The sequence below is a fragment of the Cladophialophora immunda genome (genome assembly GCF_000835495.1).
Source record: "Cladophialophora immunda strain CBS 83496 unplaced genomic scaffold supercont1.5, whole genome shotgun sequence".
Taxonomy (NCBI): Eukaryota; Fungi; Ascomycota; class Eurotiomycetes; order Chaetothyriales; family Herpotrichiellaceae; genus Cladophialophora; species Cladophialophora immunda.
In genome coordinates, this window is record NW_015622545.1 from 630730 (window position 1) to 653068 (window position 22339).

General features: G+C 53.4%; 9 protein-coding genes across 9 annotated transcripts in view; 5 read left to right on the top strand and 4 right to left on the bottom strand.

The window, feature by feature from the left end:
- Nucleotides 1–3002, bottom strand: part of PV07_08594 (uncharacterized protein) — a gene marked incomplete at its 3' end in the record, with an annotated part of 4970 nt that extends 1968 nt beyond the window's left edge. Inside the window, exon 1 of the mRNA XM_016395781.1 lies at nucleotides 30–3002. Within this exon, the coding sequence (XP_016245637.1) occupies nucleotides 30–2645 (2616 nt within the window). The 5' untranslated portion in view covers nucleotides 2646–3002. The remainder of the gene's footprint in view (nucleotides 1–29) is intronic.
- Nucleotides 3003–5146: 2144 nt separating this feature from the next.
- Nucleotides 5147–5713, bottom strand: PV07_08595 (uncharacterized protein; the record flags this gene model as incomplete). Its single annotated transcript, XM_016395782.1, has 1 exon — nucleotides 5147–5713. The coding sequence occupies one exon, from the start codon at nucleotides 5711–5713 to the stop codon at nucleotides 5147–5149; it is 567 nt and encodes a 188-aa protein (XP_016245638.1).
- Nucleotides 5714–7682: 1969 nt separating this feature from the next.
- Nucleotides 7683–8529, bottom strand: PV07_08596 (uncharacterized protein; the record flags this gene model as incomplete). Its single annotated transcript, XM_016395783.1, has 3 exons — nucleotides 7683–7882; nucleotides 8273–8320; nucleotides 8379–8529. The coding sequence occupies 3 exons, from the start codon at nucleotides 8527–8529 to the stop codon at nucleotides 7683–7685; spliced, it is 399 nt and encodes a 132-aa protein (XP_016245639.1).
- A 695-nt stretch (nucleotides 8530–9224) lies between these two features.
- On the top strand, nucleotides 9225–9680 carry PV07_08597 (uncharacterized protein; the record flags this gene model as incomplete). Its single annotated transcript, XM_016395784.1, has 1 exon — nucleotides 9225–9680. One exon carries the CDS (start codon nucleotides 9225–9227, stop codon nucleotides 9678–9680), a length of 456 nt encoding a protein of 151 aa, XP_016245640.1.
- An 11-nt stretch (nucleotides 9681–9691) lies between these two features.
- PV07_08598 (uncharacterized protein) lies at nucleotides 9692–9954 on the top strand (the record flags this gene model as incomplete). The annotated part of the gene is made up of 1 exon (XM_016395785.1): nucleotides 9692–9954. The coding sequence occupies one exon, from the start codon at nucleotides 9692–9694 to the stop codon at nucleotides 9911–9913; it is 222 nt and encodes a 73-aa protein (XP_016245641.1). The 3' UTR covers nucleotides 9914–9954.
- A 532-nt stretch (nucleotides 9955–10486) lies between these two features.
- On the bottom strand, nucleotides 10487–11782 carry PV07_08599 (uncharacterized protein). Its single transcript, XM_016395786.1, has one exon. The coding sequence runs from the start codon at nucleotides 10975–10977 to the stop codon at nucleotides 10651–10653; it is 327 nt and encodes a 108-aa protein (XP_016245642.1). The 5' UTR covers nucleotides 10978–11782; the 3' UTR covers nucleotides 10487–10650.
- Nucleotides 11783–11960: 178 nt separating this feature from the next.
- On the top strand, nucleotides 11961–13330 carry PV07_08600 (uncharacterized protein). Its single transcript, XM_016395787.1, has 2 exons — nucleotides 11961–12550; nucleotides 12625–13330. The coding sequence occupies exons 1-2, from the start codon at nucleotides 12176–12178 to the stop codon at nucleotides 13105–13107; spliced, it is 858 nt and encodes a 285-aa protein (XP_016245643.1). The 5' UTR covers nucleotides 11961–12175; the 3' UTR covers nucleotides 13108–13330.
- Nucleotides 13331–17994: 4664 nt separating this feature from the next.
- On the top strand, nucleotides 17995–18414 carry PV07_08601 (uncharacterized protein; the record flags this gene model as incomplete). The annotated part of the gene is given in 2 exon segments (XM_016395788.1): nucleotides 17995–18031; nucleotides 18050–18414. 2 exon segments carry the CDS (start codon nucleotides 17995–17997, stop codon nucleotides 18412–18414), a joined length of 402 nt encoding a protein of 133 aa, XP_016245644.1.
- A 2646-nt stretch (nucleotides 18415–21060) lies between these two features.
- On the top strand, nucleotides 21061–21276 carry PV07_08602 (uncharacterized protein; the record flags this gene model as incomplete). The annotated part of the gene is made up of 1 exon (XM_016395789.1): nucleotides 21061–21276. The coding sequence occupies one exon, from the start codon at nucleotides 21061–21063 to the stop codon at nucleotides 21274–21276; it is 216 nt and encodes a 71-aa protein (XP_016245645.1).
- Between the last annotated feature and the right edge of the window lie 1063 nt (nucleotides 21277–22339).

Below are 22339 nucleotides of genomic sequence, written 5' to 3' on the forward strand. Positions count from 1 at the left end.
AGCGTCGAGGGATGCTCCGCCCCTAGCACCCTCGTCGAAGTCTCCATCACTTGCACCTCCAGCTCTTCCGCCTCCTTCCATCGACCTTGATCCCAAAACGTCGACGCTAGGTTAGCCATGCTGGTCAGCGTCGAGGGATGCTCCGCCCCTAGCACCCTCGAACATATGTCTAACTCTTTAGCCTGTAGTTCTTCCGCCTCCTTCCATCGACCTTGATTCCAAAACGTTGACGCTAGGTTAGCCATGCTGGTCAGCGTCGAGGGATGCTCCGCCCCCAGCACCCTCGTCGAAGTCTCCATCACTTGCACCTCCAGCTCTTCCGCCTCCTTCCATCGACCTTGATTCCGGTACGTCGACGCCAGGTTGGCAATGCTGGTCAGCGTCGAGGGATGCTCCGCTCCAACGACGTCCCTCTGTCTCTGAAAAGCCTGCTGAAAGTGCTTCTCTGCCGCACGGTGATCACCCTTCCAGTTCAATGCCTCGCCAAGGTTGTTGTAGGCCCGTAATGTCTCCTCATCGGACATTCCCAACTTGCTCTCCCTCCAGTGCACCACTGCCATTTGTGCCTCCACAGCTTCACCGTACTTCCCATCGGCAAAGAGACACAGACCCATCTTTTCGAGAAGCCGGGACCGCTCAGGAAGATCTTCAATCACGTCATCTTCACAAAGTCTCTGAGCGTGCGGTAAATAAACCGTCCAAACATCTTTGGACTGATGGTCTCCGGAAGGGAATAGCTGGGCGAGTCGTGCAATACTGGCCCTCTTCCAATCACCAAGCGTACCTTCCTTCCTGAGCCAATTTCGTGCAGCAAGATGAACCAGTCGATGCATGTCATACAATGCCTCATGGTTTGTCCCACCTTCGTTCCCCATCTGCTCCGTCACAAAGGAGTATCCCTTCAGCGTGGCAAGGGCATCCACAGCATCCTTCTTGGATCCGACTTCCGGCAGCAGAGACTTTGGAATACTTTTTTCACGAAGGCAAGCCATCGAGCTGAGAAACTGCGCAGCTAATGGATGATATTGGCGAATTTGATTGAACGAGACAAGCCAGGTGGTGGCGACCGGATTATGGGCACTGGAATATCGAGATCGGTCGCCAAAATCCTCACTCAATAACCTGATCACTTCATCTTCAGGTTCATCCATGAGTTCCAGGTAAGTCTTCAAAGGCTCTTGAGTCATGTTCATATAAGAGGCAGCCTGGATTATGGCCAGCGGGAGATAGGTCAACCTGTCAAGCAAGATGGACGTTACGTTCTTGTCCGCAGCCATCTCAGGCTTCTCCAAGGCGTTCGTGAACATTGTTCTGGCTTCATCCAGTGACATCTCCAGCAATTCGGTCACCTCTCTTCCAGCGAGATGGCTAGCTACACGGCGTGATCGGGTGGTGATGATGATGGCGCCATTACTTGAGCTTGGCAACCACTCCACGAGTGTGGACTTCCCATCGGTGGGATCCAATCTCTTTACCCAGATCGCCTCATCATCAACGTTATCGAGGATCAAGAGCCATCGGCCCTCTGAAGAATGGGTGAGCCGTTCCTTAACTAGCGTTTTGACGTCTGCTTTGTCGTCTTCAATCCCCGGAATTCCAAGCTGCTTCCCGATCTCGAGCATATCCCTTTCAAATGTTAATCTATCTGTGGCTTCGATCCAGAAGTGTGAGTACTGTGGGTGTTCCGACCGGATTTGGTAGACTAGCTCTAACGCCAAGCGACTTTTGCCTACACCTCCTAAACCGAGTATAGATACGATTTGGCTGCGACCGAATTCCTCAACCTTTTGTTTGAGATGTTGAAGCTGATATGTGCGGCCAACAAATTCTGATGTTTGGCTAAAAGGGATATGCCAGACCGGGCGAGCATCTCGGGCTCTGGGTACCTTGTTCGAGTCGACCTTACTCCCTGAGAGCTTATCGATCTCGCTTTGGAGCCGAATGAATGCGTTCTCCCCTTCACCGTACATTGGAGGCATGAACACGTTAAAAATCCCCAGGAGGCAGTACGCCTTGTCTTCCTTTCTTTTGGTGTTCCGTTTTGCTGTCCATCGCATCCGCTCCTCCACGCTGAACGTAAGCAAAGGGACGCCGCGGAGTGCCGTGAGGGGAATCTCGGTCGTCTTGTGGATCAACCGCTGCAGTGTATGCTTATCACCAAGCCATGCTCCTCCTCGGGCAAAGAACTCCACTGACTTAGGAGCAAGGAGTTCTTGAAGTGTCCAGCCCCGTGTGAACCACCGGCTCTTCCGAAACTCTGCTTCCCATATCTGCTCGGGCTGGCGGTTCTTGTCAACGACCCCTACCGAAACATCCGAGAGGTATACATAACACTTTTCGGCATCACGATACCAGGCATACATCGAGATGATAGCCTCTGCGAGTTCGGCATGGTTAGCTTTGTCGATGCAGCATGTGTCCACCCAGAAGTATTCTAGTTTGTCTTTCCGAGCTTGCTCTCCACAGAACCGAATCTTTTCGTACCCAGCCTTCCTCTTGCCAGATCCATCTTTCAGATCGTTGAAGGTCACTTCTTCATCATCTGCTCCCCACGTATGGGAGAGGATCGCGTAGTGTGGAATGTCATCGATCAAGTCTTTGGTCAGGCTCAGCTGACCATCACCGTCGAATTTCAAAAGTCGCATCGCGTGAAACTCAGGTATCAGGATACGTCGAAAGGCATCTGGTGTGCAGAGAGGAGCATCATCGAGCGCATTGCTGATGAATCCTTATTGCTTGTTGAGACGTGTATCCTGCCACGTAGAGTATATGAGGTTCAGGAGGCTGTCGCGCGTATGGCGAAGTTCGATCAGGAGAGGGTCCCCGGCCGAGTGGTTGCCTGCTAGTTGGGTGGAAAGAGGACACTCGTGAGTCTGCCGCCGAGACACAGTAGGTAGTTCAAGCCATGGCCACAGGAACCCAATTGCATATGGGGAGAACACGTTGAAGAGTGTTCGATCAGGCTGAAGAGCTGCTTGGAGTAAATTTGCAGGCAGGCATCCGCTTCACTGAACGGGCGTTCCGATGGAACACGTGATTAAATTGTCGAGCAGAATGTGTGATTGAAGGGCCAGCGGAGGGAATTCTAGGCCTACCTCTGCCGTTGGCATTGCCACGTGAAGTACGCCATAACCCTCCACGCTCTCCCACACGGGCCACGCGGATCGTGGGGTTGTGTTGACTTCGCCGGCGATCCTTCGTAAAGCGGGGTTCAACCCGACGCAACGGGGCCCGTTAGCCGGATTGATCCGCGCCAGAGGTGCTCGAGCTTCCAGCCATGATTTTGGTAGGAAGATCGTGTGCCAGCCTCTTTGCAACATATTGACAGACCGAGCTCAAATCGCAGCAGAGAGACGTGGGTCCTGCCTGTTTGTGCGGCTCACGTGGGCTGCGAGCGAAAGTACTTGCCTCTCAGCGAGCGCTACGATATCCCGATATCGAACTGCCCGAGCGTCATCTCTGCGCAGCCTCGCTTTGCGTCTTGTCCTCGAGCTATCCTCTGCTTTGCGAAGGCGATCTTTGAAAGGTCTGATGAACCAGACAAGCTCGAGCAGAAGCGCTGCAACGAACGATGAAGCTGTTCATGGACACCCAGATGCTCGGGTACTCTCACCGGCCGATACGGGATTTGATCAGAAAGATCTTGAATATTCGGCACCTATCCCAGAAACCCCTCCTCACGCATGTCGTTGATAGATCTTGTGAGATTCATTGTGGAAGATAGAAGAGAAGGCTACAACGGAGGCAATGTTGATTGATTACGTGCTAGCAGTACAGTATGGCTGCGGTACTTTCTCCGATCCTAGGACTGCTGCACATTCCTCTCGTCGACATTCCTATATGAAGAATGACACTGGGTAGATAATTCTGTACAAAATCTGTCCGCATGGTGTTGCACTGCCCAAAACCAATGTGGGATAAATGCTCGCTGGTGGCTAGGTGCGGGTATGATCGCCTGCGGAATGTTCGAGATAATCCGCAGGACTCGCAACTTCCTCACAGTCAGAGCACGACTAACCTACTGCCCTGCACGCCAACCACAGATGGCGCCAAAACTCCCAGCCTCAACACACGCACGCATTCGGTGCATGATTGAGAATGGTAGCTTCACAAATCGTCAGATTGCGACGATGAAGGGGGTGAAGTGCAGCATCAACGCCGTCAAAGCCATCAAGCGAAACCTTCGTGATTTCGGCAGCACCACGAGACCTGGCCGTGGCGGGCGACCGACCCTCACCGATCACCCCCTCAATGCGCGATGCTCTTTTTGCCCATCTCGATGAACATCCTGAGTTATACCTTGAAGAGATGGTAGAATGGCTGTGGGACGAATTTGGAGTGGCTGTCACTAAATCCACTGTTAGTAGGACATTGCACTCTGCAGGGCGGTCGAAGAAGAAGTTTCGTCGTAAGGCCGCCGAGCAGAATCCCGACCTAGTCGACTACTACCTCCACAGTATTTCCTCCTTCCACTCCTACCAGTTTGTGTACGTGGACGAATCTGGGTGCGACATAAGAGATGGGCTTAGGAGCAATGGGTGGTCTCCACGAGGTGTGACCCCTATTCAAACTAGAAAGTTCCCCCGAGGATAGCGGTATCAAATTTTGCCGGCGTACTCCCAGGATAGCATTCTCCTTTTACGGGTGTACCGAGGCACTACCGACACCGCTGTGTTTAAGGACTTTATCGAACAGCTCCTTCACCACTGTGGAAGATTCCCCGAGCCGAAGTCAATCCTAGTTATGGACAATGCGTCATATCATCGTAGTGAGCGGATCACGCAAATGTGCGATGCGGCAGGAGTGAAGCTGTTTTATTTGCCTCCATACTCACCCCGGCTGAATCCCATTGAAGAGTTTTTTGCCGAATTAAAGGCGTCCATCAAGAAAAACTGGAAGGTGTACGAACAGAACCCTGGACCGGGCTTTAGGGTATTTCTCGAATGGTGTGTCGACGTGGTGGGAAGAAGGGAAGAGAGTGCCAAAGGCCATTTTAGGTACGCAGGATGGACCATTGAAGAGCCAGGAACATCTCTATAGATTCAGCACCGATATTCTAGAATGTAGGTCATTCGCCAGTACCCCATTGAATCATTGGTGTTATACAGCCTAGATATCATGCATGCCACCAATCGAATCTGACCAGTCAACTTCCGTCGTCGCCTCCGTCCAGTCTCATACGTTTGTTGCCGTAATAAAAGTTTTCAATATCCTTACGGCGACAGAAATACCAAGCAACGCCCCCCGGCACACCTTTATGAATAAAGACACTAGGATTTGGTTCTTCGTAGATGGATTCCAAAAAAAGACCCTCCTTCAACGCTACATCGTAAGCTTTTTCGAAGCCAGCTTTAACCAAAGGATCCCGGACCCTCGATTGCTGCCAGGTGGCGTATTCTCGTAACGCATCATCGCGAAGCCCAGGAAATTCCAGTTGCTGGAGTCCTGCTGCGTCTGAATGATACCTAGACGTCAACTGACCGTTCTCACCTTCGACATGTGACATGTGCTGAGGCTGGCTAGGCAATACGTTAGTGATGTTGATGGGCGCCATACGAGAACTAGACATCGACGCCTGTTTCCCTCTGCGCTCGTGCTTCTGCCGGTCCGCAATCAATTTTCGCTGAAGCTCCAGGGGTATATCATTATACGTTGCCGGCATCCCGTGCGCGGCAATGTGCGCTTCGAATATGCGAAAGTATTCCTGTGTCATCTTGTGATGGTTCCCCTCCGAGTCTACCTAACAGTGTGGACCCAATTCGCACGACTTCGGACAGCGAAAGAATGCGTACATGTCAGGCTAAATGGGCCGCCGTCCTGACTCTTCTTGTTCTGTGGCGATATCTTAGTCTCGTTCCGCGAGTATACGACTACTGGTTGATGTTCGTCCACGTTTGTCGACTCTTCTCGCCGACCGGCTGGCGGACTGCGAATTAGCTTCCATAAAGTTGAAGAAGAGGCTGACCTGAAGTCTCTTGCCCTTCTGGAAATATGGGCTCCAGTCGAGCAGTTATTTGTCTGCAATGGCCTAATCAATCTCGGTGCCGTCATATTCCCTCGTCAGGGCTGGTTGCGAACGCTCTGTGACGGAGACCACCACCTTCGTGTGCTCGTGCCGCAGTCGTCGGTTCCCAGGAAACCTTCGGCGCACCACTTGCTTGAACCGGCCTTGTAAGACCAATCGCTAGTAGTAGGCGAGAGAAACCACCACGTTGGGCTCAGATTGACTAGAGACCGCCTTGTTGTTCAATCTCACCTTCCACTCGATTAAATAATGGAAACGGCCTCCGTCATATGTCTGGTGTGGATCCTAATCCTTCTCGTTTAAAAATGACGATTTCTCTTGATGTGAGGATAGATTCTGGCTGGGCGCGTGTGGGGTTCCGTTCGATCTGCCGCGAGAAACGACGGGTTCAGGAAGGGGTGAGGGTAAATCTCCCTCTTCAGAGGGCGTGACCGTGTCTGGCAATTGTGAAGGACCTTGTGAAGCATCCTGAGATGGGCATTGCAAATGAAATATTTGTCTAAATCAGGATACTCGGCCATGGCGTCGGCGGACGCCTGGGCGGGTACGGGTGGGATGAGTTGATGTCGAAGGGAGTCGAAGGTGTCCGGTCCCCAAGAGGTCTCCTGCGGTCAGCAAGTGAACACCTTCGCATCCTGAGCCCATCTCACACTAGTACCTCTCTTTTCACGCACAATAACTCTTGCCCATGCATCCAGACCAGCGTGTAAAACAGATATTTGTCATGTAAGCACTGTTACTCCCAGCATGCTAAAATCAATAGAACCAACGCCAGTCGCAGGACGTTTCTCCTGCCAGGGCTTGGTGTTCTATTTCTCTTGCCCCTCCCTCTTAACAACGCCGCACATCACCACAACGTCTGGCAGAGTGCATCTCGCATCTTCAACTAGCGTAGCTTCAATTGATATCATTTCACTCCATGTCTGATCATCTAACTCTTCTGACTAATTTTCAGTGGAAGGGTCGACGGAAAGTTATGCAACATCGCGGGCGCCTTGTGGCAATGGTAATGCCTCACGATGGAGGAGAATTAGGCTCGACCAGCTCCTCATATTCAAGTTTGGCTCGTTTGAACTCGAAGAAGTCGTAAGGTCGTCGAAGACAGCAACCTCAAATACTGAAGCGTGAAGGGGCCAGTGTCAACAGGCAACCAAGCTCAGGTGCACATGGATAGAGAACGCGTTCCGCACATTAGGAATAGCTCAAGTATGAAGGAATCAAATTTAAATGTCGAATGAACCGTATCTCGAATGTTAGTTCTAAACAAAATCTGCACCAGCTCGAGGAGGGTGCGCGCCCAGAAAAGTGTACGGCTGAAGCTGCCCCTAACCATTGCCGCGGATCAACCCCGCCATTTCTGATGGTGGCGTGCATCAATCCACCTAACGACAGATCGTCGCCCTATCTTCCTTTCCCGCATCGCACGTAGCTGCAGGCACCAAGGTAGGGGTTATCTTAGCTTCGCAGCTCGTTAAGATAGGTGTGACTGGAACTGCGGCTCGGCAGACCGCCTGACATACTCGCAAGGCTGGCGCACGCAACTCACGCCAAAATATGGAAAGCCTGACGAGCTGTGGTAGAATCGTCTCTCTTTTCCAGATATCGCGGGAGTTTATTTGGATACCGTTTCCAGGATGGAGAACAGCATCATGGCTGGTTAGCTAGATTTTCGAGAGTAGATATTTAGTTCAATCCTCCTCAGCAGTATGGCCGTAAAGTGTGGTGGCGGCTTCATTCTGATATGGACAATCAGCACTGTGCAGATCGAAGGGTCAAGGTCACCCTGGTCGAACAAAAGTTGAAGGTACTGCGCGATGTCCTTGATACCGTGGTTGAACTCAATTGCCCCTCTCATAGCTGTGGTAAATAGTGTACAGATTGGTAAAGTGCGCCCTTTCCGGTCTGACAAAATATGGAAATCTTACAAAGATCTGGTACAGATAAAACGAGATTTTGCCAAGAATGTGTCCCGTCGTGATTCGTTGCTCTAATACAACATCTAGACAAAATCCAGGAAAGCGTCTTGGCTAGCGGAATCGGAAATAATTGCAATGTGTCCGCCGGGGTAGGTACGTTTCGGGAAGTTCTGTAATATCGAAGCAAGTCTTCCAAGCTGGGTCCGAGAAGCTCAAGGAGGATCTTGAACTCGTCCGGCTCGCCGTGCCAGTGTACGCGGGGAAAGCCAGGCTTACGGGCGAATTCTTGGTACACGCTGACCTCGTTCATGAGAAGCGGTGGCTGACATACAATGCTCGATTATGATGGCGCTCTCTTTGCCCGTGTCAACACCACGCCCTGGAGAACTATCAGTGAGATAGGTCCATCAAGTTCCAGTTGAAGCACTCTACCTTACCTAAATAGACCCCACCAAAACCGCCGACGCCCAGTTTCTGCGCCAACTGGTATTTGTCCCCTATCCGGATCTCTTGAATCCGCCTCACAAAAGGGTCGCTGCCGCTGCCGCTGCCGCTGCCGTTGCTCATTTCGTCGGTGGCCAGTGCCATCTTCAACCACGCAGTTCCTCTTCGACCTGTTTTCCCTCGTTGCTTTCGCTGGATGTGTCACTCGTTGGGTGGTAGCTGGTTTGGTTCGAATCTGGCGGGGATCAACTTGCACCTTGAACCAGAGAATCTGGGTGCACAGGCAGATGATCCCCGGAGCATGCTCGGCTAGGTGACCCTGCCGCCTTCTGAGATTCACTGCTGAAGATTACCTTGACTCTCGCCTCTCTAAAGGAGTATGGCCGCCGGGTTCATAAGGAGAAGGGCCGGCTACCGGTTTGCAACCCTACACCCAACATTGAACATCCTGGAGGACAAGCTCAACAATGTCTCAAGGGTTTTGCTCGCCGTGGAGGCCCTGGCCTATCACATCTGAGAGGAGTACGTCTTTACTATTCCGGTGTAACCCAGCTGTGACTGACCAGAAACGGGAACAATTTTCCGACGACCACGAGCAGCTTGACGATATAGAGTCAACCACATCTTCCGGTTATATTCGAATGAGGAATCTTGAGAGCAAACTAAGTGAAAATGGCGAGTATCTGCCATCGCACCGCTACCCTGAGTCGCTCATTTTGCTCGACATCCAAACCAGACTTGCTTCGCGGCGATCGTCCCAGGCAACATCTCAATTTGATGTTGAAGAGTTTTTCGATATCAGGGAATAAACGGAATTGTCAAACACGGACACCACAGCGATGAGCAAATTCATCCCAATCATCACCGGCAAAGAAACCACCACGCACCGGTCGGGATGTGAGAGCCGCTTCAGTAACTTCGAATCATTCATCAAAGACATGTCTGCTGCACAGCCTGCCCTGTACCATGGAGCGAAGCCATCTGCGATCCACCAGCACGTCCGGAGTGACCTCAACCGACACGTTATTCCCACCAGCTCGGGTATTCGTCCTGCTGCGCCTCATTTCTTCATGGAGCTCAAGGGTAAGGATGGACTTATTGCCGAGTCGGAAGTCCAGGTCATCCAAGATGGAGAACCTGGAGCCGTTGCTATCGACAGGCTACAGAACTACTGCACCGTGGCGCTCACCTACGACAACATTGGATACACCCTTACTACAACCTATGAAGCCGCAAACGGCACGCTCAGCATCTTTGCCGTGCAGGCGAGCCTGTATACCATACGACTCTCGTGAACGATTATGCCATGAGAGGAAACGTCCGCAACTTCCGAGAAGGACTCACCGCCTATCGGAACACTCGCGACCTGACTAAGACCTATCGGGACTGTTTCATCAACCAAGCAAACCAGGTTGCTGCTGTCCTCTTGCCTGGCTCCGAGCCTCCCGCAACAACCTCCAAGCGCGGTCAACCACATGATGAGTCGAATGCCTTCGAAGAAGACGAGCAAGCTCACGACGAGGAGTAGAGGGCTAGAGCGAATCTCCCCAAACCCAACCCAGCCCGGAGTAAACGCGGTCAGGGAACGGCTACCATACCTTGTGCGAGTATGCAATCTTCCACGGTCCAGACAAGTCTTCAACCACAGACGTCTGCTCGCAAACAACCGCGGCGACGAAGACGGGGTGGACCGCCCGCGTTGATTTGTCGACGAAAGAAAAGGGCCCAAGGTTTTCCGGCAAGAGAGAGTGTGTGTGGCATGCATGTTGTGGGTGACTGCTCGCCGCTTGTGCAAGCCCAGCTCACTGAAGGACTGTCTCAACATCATCTCGAGGGCGGATTTGTGCGTGTACGACAAGAAGTCGCCTGCCCTGCAAGACGACTCGTCGGTTTGCCTCTCGGCCGCTGTCCTTCCACAACACGTTGCAGCTGGGGACACGTATGCTCGGTGGACACGACCGCAAAGGGTATTGGGTTTGACACTTCTCTTTCTTCAACGGGACTTCATGTCGTTCTTTGGTCGTCGAAGAACGAGGGCCACATTTCGATGTTACATCTGATTGGTTCTTGAAATAGAGGTGCAGTGCAACCTTGTCTTTCTCGAGGATGGAGGCTTAGAGAACCAAAGAAGTGGCTAGTCTTGGTCATTGCTACATGTTATGTTAACTTTGCACGCAATACAAGCTTGTTCCGTCTCCGCGTCTGCAATGAGCGATCTAATAAAGACCCATCTACGAACATGATAGCATATGACGCTGGGATGATTCATAAACAGCCAATGTCCGCTGTACAGCTTGCGGTGAGTCTTTGCCTGGATGAATGGCCTCTGTCTCTCCTTTCCGGGGGCACAGCCTTGCAAACAGCATCCACGTGATATTGAATGTCATGTGCTCTGCGCTTGGCTGGGCGTGAGAGAACGCAGCAAGACCGGGGGAGGCAGAGAAGAAGGAGAAGGCGGTGTCTCCTGGGGTGGGGGAGGCTTCGTTGTCCCAGGTCTGCTTCCGAAGCGTGCTCCCTTCCTCGACTGACATCAAGACGACCTCTGTCACGCGGCCAGCCAGTGACCATTTGATGGCCGCACCACCTTTCCATGACTCGTCGCTGCTCCAAGTTGGTCCTACGAGTCCGGGCTAGCTAGAGTGGGCCCCCCAGACGGCACGGAATGAAGTTCCCAGGAGCTAGTCGCAGGCTAGGGAGAACAGCTCGTCCGTTCTGATTTGTTGGGAATGCGAGTGGCCACCACGGCCTTCCGCATTTGGAGAAGGGCCGTGAGACACAGCGTCAAGGGCGTCAACGTCGGTAGTGCCATAGGGAGGTTGTTGGGGTGACACAACGTTGGCGTACGATAAGCTGGCCAGAGGGCGGTTTGTATTTTCCACCCTGTCCTCCCCTCCTCCCCGGATTATTCTGTCTTCTTTTCGAGCCGTGACGACGGCAGGCGTGCAAGTGGCGGTCGGGGTCGCCAGTCAGGGCCTTGTGAAGGCCGCCTTAGCCTCTGGAGTGGAGACACACCCCCCGGGATGTGCGTGAAGGGTGCTTCGTTCTGATCGCTGCTGGCAGCAAAGTGGTCTTTCCCCTCCCCTTGCCTGGTCCTGGCCCCTGCCGGGTATGCAGATCTCGACATGTGTGTCTGGACATCCAGGGAATCAGGAGTCAATGCGGGAGCATCATCCAGCTTCCAGCTACCGAGCGGAGAAATTCTGGTGGTGGTAGGTGGACAGGGCGTTGAGTAAGACTGCGTCGCTAGTGAGGTCCAAGTGTTCGCCGAAGCAGGGCAGGACAGGGCCTGCAATCAGGTGGCAGCAAAATGCCAATGGAGACAGAGGAGGAGAGGGCGGTGCAGATGCAGACGCAAATGCAAATGCAGACGCGGGCTGCAGCAATACAGAATGTCGAGTGCATGGATGGGGGTGAAGTGAAAGTGAGTGAAAGAATGTTGATGTGGCACATCACAGAGCCGCCAAGGATTCAGCCGCCTGGTTTGAGCCCCCAGTATGTCTTCCAGTGTCTCGACTCTGGAGGCCTTTGTACCGAGTATTTCTACCTCCCATTCCCCCTTCCCCCAGCTCCCCCTCCTCGTCTTCAACCTCATCTACCTCTCGCTAAGTCCTCCTGGTTCCTTACAAACCCCATCCCAAGCATCTTTTCCCTCGCTGTGTTCCCATCATCTCCTTGGCTCCCTTCATCTGCCCTTCTTCTCTTCAGCTCCTTGCTCCCCTCGTTGTCGTTCGTTCCTCTCCTTCTTCCCTTCGAATTTGTGCAGCCTCTTACCCATCCCAAGTCTGCTCCAATGAATATTGTGTCTACGGGCCCAGTGGCCTACTTTCAAGGCCGCATTGATCACATGCTGCACTGCTCATTTCTATACGATCGTTTTGCCCGGAGGCTTCTAGCCTCCTTGGACGCCATCGACCCCCGAAAGAATCATGTCGTGGTCGTGCAGACCCGGTCTCTCACGCGCATAGATAGTGGGGGCTGGCATGATTGCGGAGTGGCTGATACTGGGTTTCATCACTTCGACCGGCCTCTCGAGCTGGCAGGCAACGGGCCGGTGTCGGTTCGGCTGGCCTATATGAAAGGCCTTCTCTTCATGGCGATGGAGTATCCCGACCCAGATCGAGGAAAAAATCCTTTCGAAGACGAGTCTATCACCAGAGCCTATGGGGTAACGTCTATTTCCTCCCTTCCTCAAGAAAGCCTCGATAGGAGCCACTGCTAACTCTCCAATGTCCTTCAAAGCCCTCACTGGCGATGCTGCTGTTGCAAAGGATGTGGGATACATACGATTCTCTCAGTCTCCTGTTGTGGCTTTACCCAGCGGATCTCCCACCTGAATTGCCGCCGGATGAGCTGTTGACTTCTTGGGCAAAACAGTTGGCCGCCGTCAATGGTGCCTTGCGTGGGCTGATAGCAACCACGGGTGCCGAATACATCCACCGGCGAGACATGGAAGCGGGCGGTCAAGATGACCACCTTGACGACATGTACGGAGTGCATGGTCTTCTTCACGATACTGATAGGCTTCTGGACGAACTACAGAGCCAACGAGATGACAAGAAGCTCAGCACCTGGGCTTCGTACCGGGACCACCTGGACTTCATACGCAACAAACTGGAGAGTACCATGTATTTCATCAAAACTGGCATGGAGATAGCTGAGAACGAGACGACGGGGATGACTGAAATCCGCGGAGAAAATGGAACAAGGGGATGGCGGTTTTGACACGGAATGGTCTTCAAGCTGGTGGTGCGCTTGACTTTCGGGTTTTCTACCTTCTTTTCACGATTTTGAGGGGTTCAGGGCCAGAGAAACGTGGTGTGGAACAGATACCTTCGGTTGGTGATCGGGAGTTGGTTTGGTTTGTCCCGCTAGCTGTGTGCTGAATGTTCGTTAGTTGTGCCACGGTCTGATTTGGACTCGTGAAAAGTTCATCTTTTGGAAAACACGCGTGTTTTTGGCATTAGCTTTGCGACGCAACTTGGGGGACGAAAAGCCAACTGACTGACGAGCCGGCATCACCTCTCTCTATCCCTCCCCCTCCCCCTTCTACTCGATGATGGTGAACTGATGGTCGTAGCACCTGTTGCGAGGTTGAGCGTTAGTGTTGCAGGTGGCTGCCAATCAGGGGGAATACACCTGGCCAGCTCTGGCTAAGTCACCAGCTACCGCTCGAGCTCTTCCGCTTCACTTGAAGCACCCTCCTTTGTGGTTTAGTCTCGCGGCCTACCCCTCCCTCCCTCCCTCCCTCCCTCTCTCTCTCTGTATCGCCTTAGTTTGATGGTTCGGTTGGGTGAACTTGGCCTCTGGCACCACTAATGCGATCAAACCCCTGGAGAAGGCGGCAAAGACTTTGGTTTGCCTTGGCTTGGTTGCTTGCTTGGTCGCCTTCGCAGCTCATTGGCCTTGCCCACCTTTGTGAGGAGAAATCGGGCCAAAAGGAAAGTTCTGGCTGGAATCATGAATCATCAATGTCCAGATATGCACCAGGTCTAGTCGTGAGTTGCGTGGAGGTGTAGCGTGAGGGTGCATTGGGACCTCGTTAGCAATCGAACAAATTCAAGCAAATCGGCCGATCGAGGCGAAAGCCATGGCAGGTGTGGGACCCAAAGTTGGTCTTCCTTTCTCCCCGGGAGCGTCCGGGTACTCGAGGTAGTCAAGATACCTTGGATGGTTCTGTAGGTTGGTACTTATGTCTGTGCCTTTATCCTTCAACCTAGTTGTAGTTTTCGGATGTCCGCACGCCAGCGTGGCTGAGATTTTGACCTGTCGACATCCCGTAGTCAGCGATAGGCCTCACGTTTTTCGACTTCCATATGGTTTCCAATGCAGGATACAGTCCTGATGTCATGCGTGAAAATGCTCAGACGGAACACAAACATAGATCGAGGCAGCATCCATGGCACACACTATTCCGACGTTGTTTTGGCGGTCAATTCTGTTTGCAAATGCCAAAATGCCCGTGCGTGCATGAATATGAGGCTGGCGGGCTAATGCCCAACAAGTCAGTCTCTTTCGCAACAAGAGGTCAGGCAGAGGGAATGGAGTGTCACTTGGTGCTGCTCACTGGATCCTGCCTGCGTCCCCTGCCTGGCCTGAGCGTAGAAGGGCTCTGAGAACCGGAGTCTTCCATCTTGTAAAGTTGAGAAGTGTGTGGATGGGCTTGCGTCCCTCGCTTACACCGATCAATGGTTCGCAAATGAGAAACCTCGAAGGGACAAGGTGGCAACTGTCACCACCACCCTCTTCCTCTCCAACCCTGCCCTCCATCTGGTTTATTGGCTCGGCCCGCGCCATTCGGGTGAGCTCCCTGTCCAACCCACCGACCTTCGCAAGGTCCGAGCAAAGCATACAGAAAATGACATGGAACACAAGAGCCCCCATGCATCAGGGCCAATGGAGCTCTCAGGCCGACCTCCCTTGTTGAGCACCACCTACGCCGGGGGCAGGTGGGCGTGCCTGGCAAAACAGGGCGAAACAAGGCGAAGACACGGGCAGCACTCCTCTGCTCGGCAACTCGAGACCATGTTTGGTAGTCTAAGGTTCGCGTGCAGATAGACGTAGGGTCCAAATGAAAGACATAGAATGCAATGAAGTTGGACTGCAGTCTGGAGGTGTTTGATTGTGTGAAGGGCGGTAGATAGTTGGGTGCAGTTGGTGGTAAGGAGGGTGGGGGTTTGTAGGCGCAGGCGCAGGCAGTAGTAGTGGGCGAGAGGCCGATTTGCTGATCTGCCCTCCATCCCTCTCTCCCATTCCCTTCCCCCGCTCCCTCACCCTCTACTCTGCCCCTCCCGCTATGTTATACACACTCACGATTTCCTCCTCTCACAATCACGATGGCTCTTGCTCCCCGCGCCGTACTCGCCGACGCTGATGCATGCCCAACTACCGCCCCAGGATCCCATCAACCCTGGTTCCCCGACTTTGGCCAGTTAGCGACAAACCAAGGGAACTAGTCAATGTCCCCCACTGGCCCAGTCTTGCGCCCAACAGAGCAGGTCGAGTGTCTGCCCGACTGTTGGCGTCCATCACTGCCTCTCTGTCTCATTATTGTTGTCGTTGAGTCTCTACCACTCGCCCCGCTGGCCTAGGCTTCATGGACCATCGCTGGCCTCCAAGTACAACACTGCCGATCCAACAACCTCCTCAACACGCCTGTCACTTTCATCCACCCTGTAGGCAGCTTGCCTCCTAGGTTCGCTCTCCTTCGTCCTCTGCACTCCGTTCCTGTCTTCACCCAGTTGGGTCGGGATAGGAAAAAGGAAGTTCACTCCAGGGGTGCCCAAAAGTGAGGCGGAGGCTTGCAGGATGCAAGTGCAAATGCAAAATCCAGATGCAGCGTAGCCAACACATTTTGTCTCAATTCCAAGATGGACTTTTCGGGCTGGGAATAGCATCCAATTGGTTACATTCTCCCAGGCCACTCATTCTGGGTTGGCACTTGCTTGTTTGCTGCTCCTACGCCTCTGGCTGTCGGCAAAGTCCTTTTGTTTGCTATGATTTTGCTTCGCTCACACTTCGTGACTGCACATGGTGCAAATGACAAAGGCTTTGCACCTACCAATAGCTATGGGGTGCCCTAAAAGGGGCCCTGCTCCGGGCAATTGTCACTAGGCTGGTGCTGGGAGTGTTAAGTGGGTGGCAAGCCGCAGAGGGGTGTCTGGAGCGAGAGCCTGAGGACGTTCGAGTCCTGACTGCTGAGTGCCCCTAATTGCTCTATACCTCCAACAAGTGACCAGGGCCAAAGATATCATAGACAACGAGCTGCTCCAGGGTGCGAGGAAAGCCGCCAGTGGCCGCTGAGGGAGACAGCGTTAGTACCGCAGAGCACGTCACGTGTAGCAACTCGGTACTGAGGCACGATATTCTACGGTAAAGTACATATCATTGCCGACGTTGCTAGAGCGGCACCCGTCAGTGCCGTCCTCGCCGAGTTCTCGCCCCCCTTTCCGCCTGGAGCCTTGTGGCTCCCTCTCGCAAGGCTGAGCAACCTCTCCCACAATGATTAGTTACACCGGCCTTCAACCGGCGACTTTCCTTCTTTCCGTTTGTTTGTCTGACATATCCGGGGAGGCCACTAAGGATTTCGAGTAACATACCCATATTGGGTAGTTCATAAGACTTTCTCCACCTGCTCTTTCCGCCATAATCGCGTAGATCAGGCGCTTGTCGTTTCTCTCGTCCTCCCCTATTTCAACCTCACATCCTCCTGGGGCCCCAGATCATGCTCACTGAAGACCATGGAGACATCTCCAACATATGCCATGAGGTCAATATCTTGGGCTCCCAATGATCCGCGGACGTGACCTTCTTGGGAAAGCAAGCTTCATCCTAGTCGTCGGCGTGCCATGGCAGACCGTGCACGACCATCTCCCGGTCACAGGATTGTATCTTGCAGTGCAGCTTTTGTGATTGGATCGGCTATGTCAGACAGACTGATAGCGTGGGTGATGACCCGTATACACCTCGACGAATCCTATTGGCCCTCAACAGAGCTCACGTCTGATAAGCGCAGCTCTTGTATCGACGCCTTGGTCAGCAAGGCTCCGAATGCCGACATAAAGGAGGAATGCTTATGCCTTGTAGATTTTCTGGTGATCACGGTATCAGGTATGCCTTCTGATTGTTGGATGTGGAGCAAATGCAATTGCCTCCGCCAACGAGGTGTGCCTCGGCCCTCTATCTAGCGGCAAGGCTTCATCGCTGCAGTATCTCTTCACTAGAAGGACTGGTGGGAGCCTCAGATATCTGAAATCAAGGGCAGTAAGGCTGTGGCGGCCGGGCCACGTCGGAGGGAGGAGGTCAGGCTTCAAAAAGGGTTGCCAGGGTGCCCAGGAGTCGCAGAGCAAGAATGAGAGGCGCAGTTGGCAGAGGTATTGAGGTAGCCAGGATGGTCACAGAGGCCAAATAGGTCAAGGAGAAGAGGGCGGTGAAGGCGGTGATGCGGTGGCTTGCGGTGACCCTGCGACTTGACACAGGCGCAGGCAGGTCGAAGGCCAACGCAGCCGCCGCTCAGTGACCGCAGTTGAAGGTTCACTGAGAATGTGAACGGTGATCTGACGCCATCTCTCTTCCTTACTTATCCCCTTCCTCCCCGTTTCACTTCTTCCTCCAAGATCGGCCGCCTTCTCTGTCTTCGCTATCCTCCTTACTCGGCCTGGCTGATTCCTGCCCCGTTCCAGTATAGAGTGCACTTATCAGGCAAGTGGTTGCGAATCATATGCGCGCTCTGGGATGACTGAAGCTTGGTAGACATCTCCCTTCTTTCGCAAATTGCAACTCCCACCTCACGCCCTTGGACCCCTATCATCCCTCACAACCCCTACAACCCGAGCATCTCGCCAGAATCTAGTGGTTGTTGTGCCAGATTTACCTCTCTCCACTTTCCCAGCTCATCGTTACCCTTCGGATCAATCTCGACATCCTCTAAAACTACCATCCCACCCCAAGTGTTTGCCATCAGTATTGCCTTTCTATCTCATCAACCTTCTCTTTGTACTCAGCTGCAATATTCCATTGCCTAAGCTGGCTCACTTCCACACCACTCTGTTGCAACAAAGAGATCACTGCCACGGGATACTCTATTCTTGAGCCGAAATTTCACTCAACCCCATGGCAACCTCACCCACAGAAAGTACTCCTGTCTCAGGTACATAAGTGAGGTCAGCTACACCAGCTACGGACTTTCAAACTCTCGCCATTGAAAGATGGACTCCCACCAACACCGTCACCTTCTACCCATCCTCTGAACGCCCCCAGTTGACATTCTTCATCTCGACCCACTGTCTGATGGTGAATGCCAACGATGACAGAGTCAATCAAGATCTTGAGCTCCACCATTCTGGCGAGCAGGAGGACCGCAGCCGAACCTGGCCCTTCGCGAGTGTTGTATCCGCCGTGAGAGACCCGGTCTGCCACTTGTCCAAACTGTCAGGCTTGCAAGATCTGGTCAACACCCTCTTCCAAATGGACCTGCAACGCCTGCACCACCCCGCCGCCCTCCTGAAAATCCAGACCGGCAGACTCGGCTAAGAGATCCAGGTGAGCCGGTTCTTTTTGCTGGTATTTCACCGAAGCGAGGCAGCAGAAAGAGTCAGCGCCCCACAGACGGTGATCTTACCTCGATTGTGCCAGGCAAAATCCTGAGTGTCCGAATGAGCATGGGTGACGACGGTGTGCCGGCAATGGAGATTTTCCACCTCTACAGGCTCAACAAGGAGACGGAAGATTCAACCGAGTTCTATCATTCATTGCAGGAATTCAATGAGCACATCTGGTTCCAAGAGGCAGATGCTAGTCACCCCTGCGGGGAGATGATGGATTACGCTTGTGACTACAACTGGACCGAGCAATGGACGGACACCTGGTTGGAGAGGCAGGGGCTCCAGCCGAACTGACCGGTGGGGCAGCCTTGGGACGGAAGCAGGACTTTTACACTGCCTAGCGAGAGGCAATTGGAAAGTGGATTTTGATAGGCATGGACTACCCTGAAAGTGCGAATTTCTCTTGCCAACACGAAGCCATCGAACAGCACTCGGTTGCTCTCGTGTCAGTCCCAGAATCTGCCAGTTCCTAGAGCGGCCAACATCTCCAGCTGGCCGAATTAAACGAGCGGTTGGTTGGACGAAAGACCTCACCTTCAGCCGTGACCAGGATTCCTCTGCGACCCATCTGCACATGGTGGCTTCATGACGCCAAGTCCTCTTGGTGTAATGGTCTCTTTACCTAATAGCAACAGAGGTTACTCGCAGCCTATAGGCTGACAATAGTTTGTTGCAGAGTTGAGACAGGTGCCTCGACAATTTGCTTTCTGTCCCCCCTCGAACCGCCTTTATGCTTCATCTGGACCTTTGCTCGACTCGACTAGGATGCTTGCTGGAGAATAGACTGGGAATCAACTGTGCAAAGACCTTGGGACATGCCAACCTGTCAGAAACGGGCTGCAGGGCCAAGAGAGGACGTCTGTCTACCTGGGGACCTTGTATTTTGCCTTGCCGATGCCAATTCTCCTTCGCTTTTCCCAGGATGGTCTCTTGGGCCATATCAACAGGTTCACCAACTTGAAGGACAACAAAGTCATCTTTCAGTAGCGTCCGAATGGCCACTCCATCCGCATACCATGCCTCCGATGTCTCACTTTGCCGCCCTCTGGGGTGCCGACAACCCCGACTTGGACCACAAACTGGCGAGTCGTCTCCATAGTTTGTTGGGCCGCCAACGCCAGGCTAGGCTTCTTGCTCCGTCTCTACCACCGGGTGGCTGCGGTCTACATACACGCACATTACGGTCTAGATTATTGCGTGATAATCGATGCTAGCCTCAGGATCCTACATAGGTTGCTTTCATCGATTTACCACCGACCTGGACTTATCTGGCGAGGGGCACGCGAGATAGACGACAGGTGAAGAGGAAAGGGCTGAGAAGTGTCTGCTGCCTGGCTTTCTTACATGGAATAAATGCCTGGACCATGGTGAGGCAACCTGCGTGCCTGTGTCGATACGGTCAGGGAGGGATTGCGGCGTGGACTTGCGAATGAGCGTCTCGATTGATTCAATGAGCAATGATTCTCGCCCAAGGGCAGCTGCTGGACATTCGGCCCTTGCATCGACCGGACTGTCCAGAAGGACGCCACAGCGTCTCTGGTATCCTGGATGTTTGAGATATGACCTCTCATTCTTGACGGGTGGAACTCCACACCCACGCATTAGAACGGGTTTCTCATTGGTGCCGAGCGACACCCTAAACCATTGATAAACGAAGCTGGGGCGCTTGAGAATGTCGATCGGGGCAGGGTGCGGGTGGCCATTGGCCCCAAATTCTCTTTTGCTCGGGGTTGGAAGGAATCCAAGACATTTGACGCTTCAGGCTACACCGGCAAGGCGGCAGCTTTCAGCTACGACCTGGAGAATACGAGGAATTGCAGGCGTGGAGATGGGGTCACGCATGACTTACGACTCAGTTGACCAGTTTCTACAGTCACCGGCATTCTCGGCTCTGGCCTGCTACGCCGTCCTCTGCTTCAGCCTCAGCCCACGAATGTGGCGATTGATAGCAAAGAGCTGAGAGTCAATAGTGGGGACGAACCAACCGTTTCCTGGGTCTCAAGAATCTCCCATGGCGCTTTGAAGCTCGGTTTCATTGAGTAGGGAAGAGCTGTGCCAGGCTCAGGCTGTCTCATCACTTGCACCACCCTGGCCGAGGCAGAGAAAGTGCCCTTTTGGCGTGGCCAGATCTTCCCCAGGATAGAAGTCGACTTGGGCAACCCAGCAGTACCAATAAGGAGCATGCTCATGGTGGCCACCCACCCTCTTCAAAGTCACGCCAAGCGCCAATGGCAGACTGAACCCCGCGCTGAGAGAAGTGATCTAGCAAGTCGGAGCGAGGAGGACCTGCTGCTCTTTGAAGGCGTCAAGAGATCCCGTCCTCGCCGATTCCATGTGAGAGAGAGAGAGTCGAATTTCGCACCCACCAGCCCACCAAGATCACTAGTACTGCTAAAGGGGTGTGGGCCATACGAGCATGCCGTAAAAACCCCAATGTTCGCAGAGTTTCACGTCGATCAGGCTCGATCTCCAACCTCCCTCCATTGCCTCACAGAGCAGCAAATACCAAACGTAACGGATGGCCCTCTCTGGCACAGGCCGCTTGACTACAGAACCCCGACAACATAGCCCCAGGATGGAGGACGAAATTCTGGCCCAGCGGAGCCGACTTTCTTGGGCTTGCGAGAAAACCGCAGCGGTTCTCATCATCCTCCTGGGCCCATTCGTCGGGCTGATCGGTGGAGCCTGCTTGCCGCTAATCTGGATATACTTCCGCGTCAAACTGGTCGTCCAGTATCTACGGTCAAGGAGCCCCATACAAGAGAAGGACTCCATACTCAAAATGGTCTAGAAAGCGTGAAAGGTAAGCCACCAAAGACTTTGGCATGGAGATATTTGGTCTCTGACCGGGTTGAAGTGGCATGCCGCTCGCAGAGGAGGGGATAAGGAGATCGGCCGTCGTGGAGACCATCTGAAAGATGAGATTAGGGGGCCAGGAAAGCGATCGGGAAGCCGTGGCAGACATCAATCCTCAGGTCAAGGTCGAGATAGCGGGGGCCACACAGCCTCTTCGATGGCATGACAGCACCATGGATTCCCAGGAGAGATATAAAGTCGGCCGCACTAGTTGGGGCCGTGCCCTCTCACCTTCCTCTCTCCCATTGATCCCATGTGAGAACTGTTTAAGAGCTTCCCAGTGTCCTAGGTCTCTCTTCCACCCAGACCCCAAAACCTTTATATCGGTGGAAAGACTTCCACACCCAGTGCGACGTCTCTTGCAAACGTTTCCCAAACCCTCCTCCGATCTAGCACATCGCAGATCATATCCGCAGAGTCCCGCTCTGAAGGTTGAACACCCGTTCATCACCATTGTTTTGTCTTTACTTGGAGGTCTATATTGAAGCCATCCCACTCTCCAAGCCATGTCGGCGTCCTCCCCGAACCGCTCGCTTGCTGCTGTCTTGTCAGCGGAGTTCTTGGAAATGCTCCTGGCCACGCACGGGGTTTCTTCAACCAACCCTATTGCAGAGGCTGGTGTTACCGTGCCGCCTCGTCTGCCTCCGCGAGGGAGCGAGCTGGAAATGCCGATCAACCTTGACTTTCGCCTCCAGGTCTTGCGCGTTGTCCAGGACAGAGCTGACAAGCAGCTCGAAAAGCTACGGGCAGAGGAGGAGGACATCCGGAGGCATCGGGCCCAAGCGTGTCCCAGTCACGAGCGAGTTCGTTGAGCACGTGAAGAAGTCTTGTTCGATCGGTTCCGTCACGGCGTTGCGACGGAGGAAAGGGTACGCTTCGAATGCCAGGCGGCCCGGGCCCGGTGATACTGATGATGCCACGATAGATCGTGACCGCGAAAATCGAGCCTCTAGAGGAGCAGCTGCAGCGGTCGACGTGCCCTCCCCTACAATACAGGT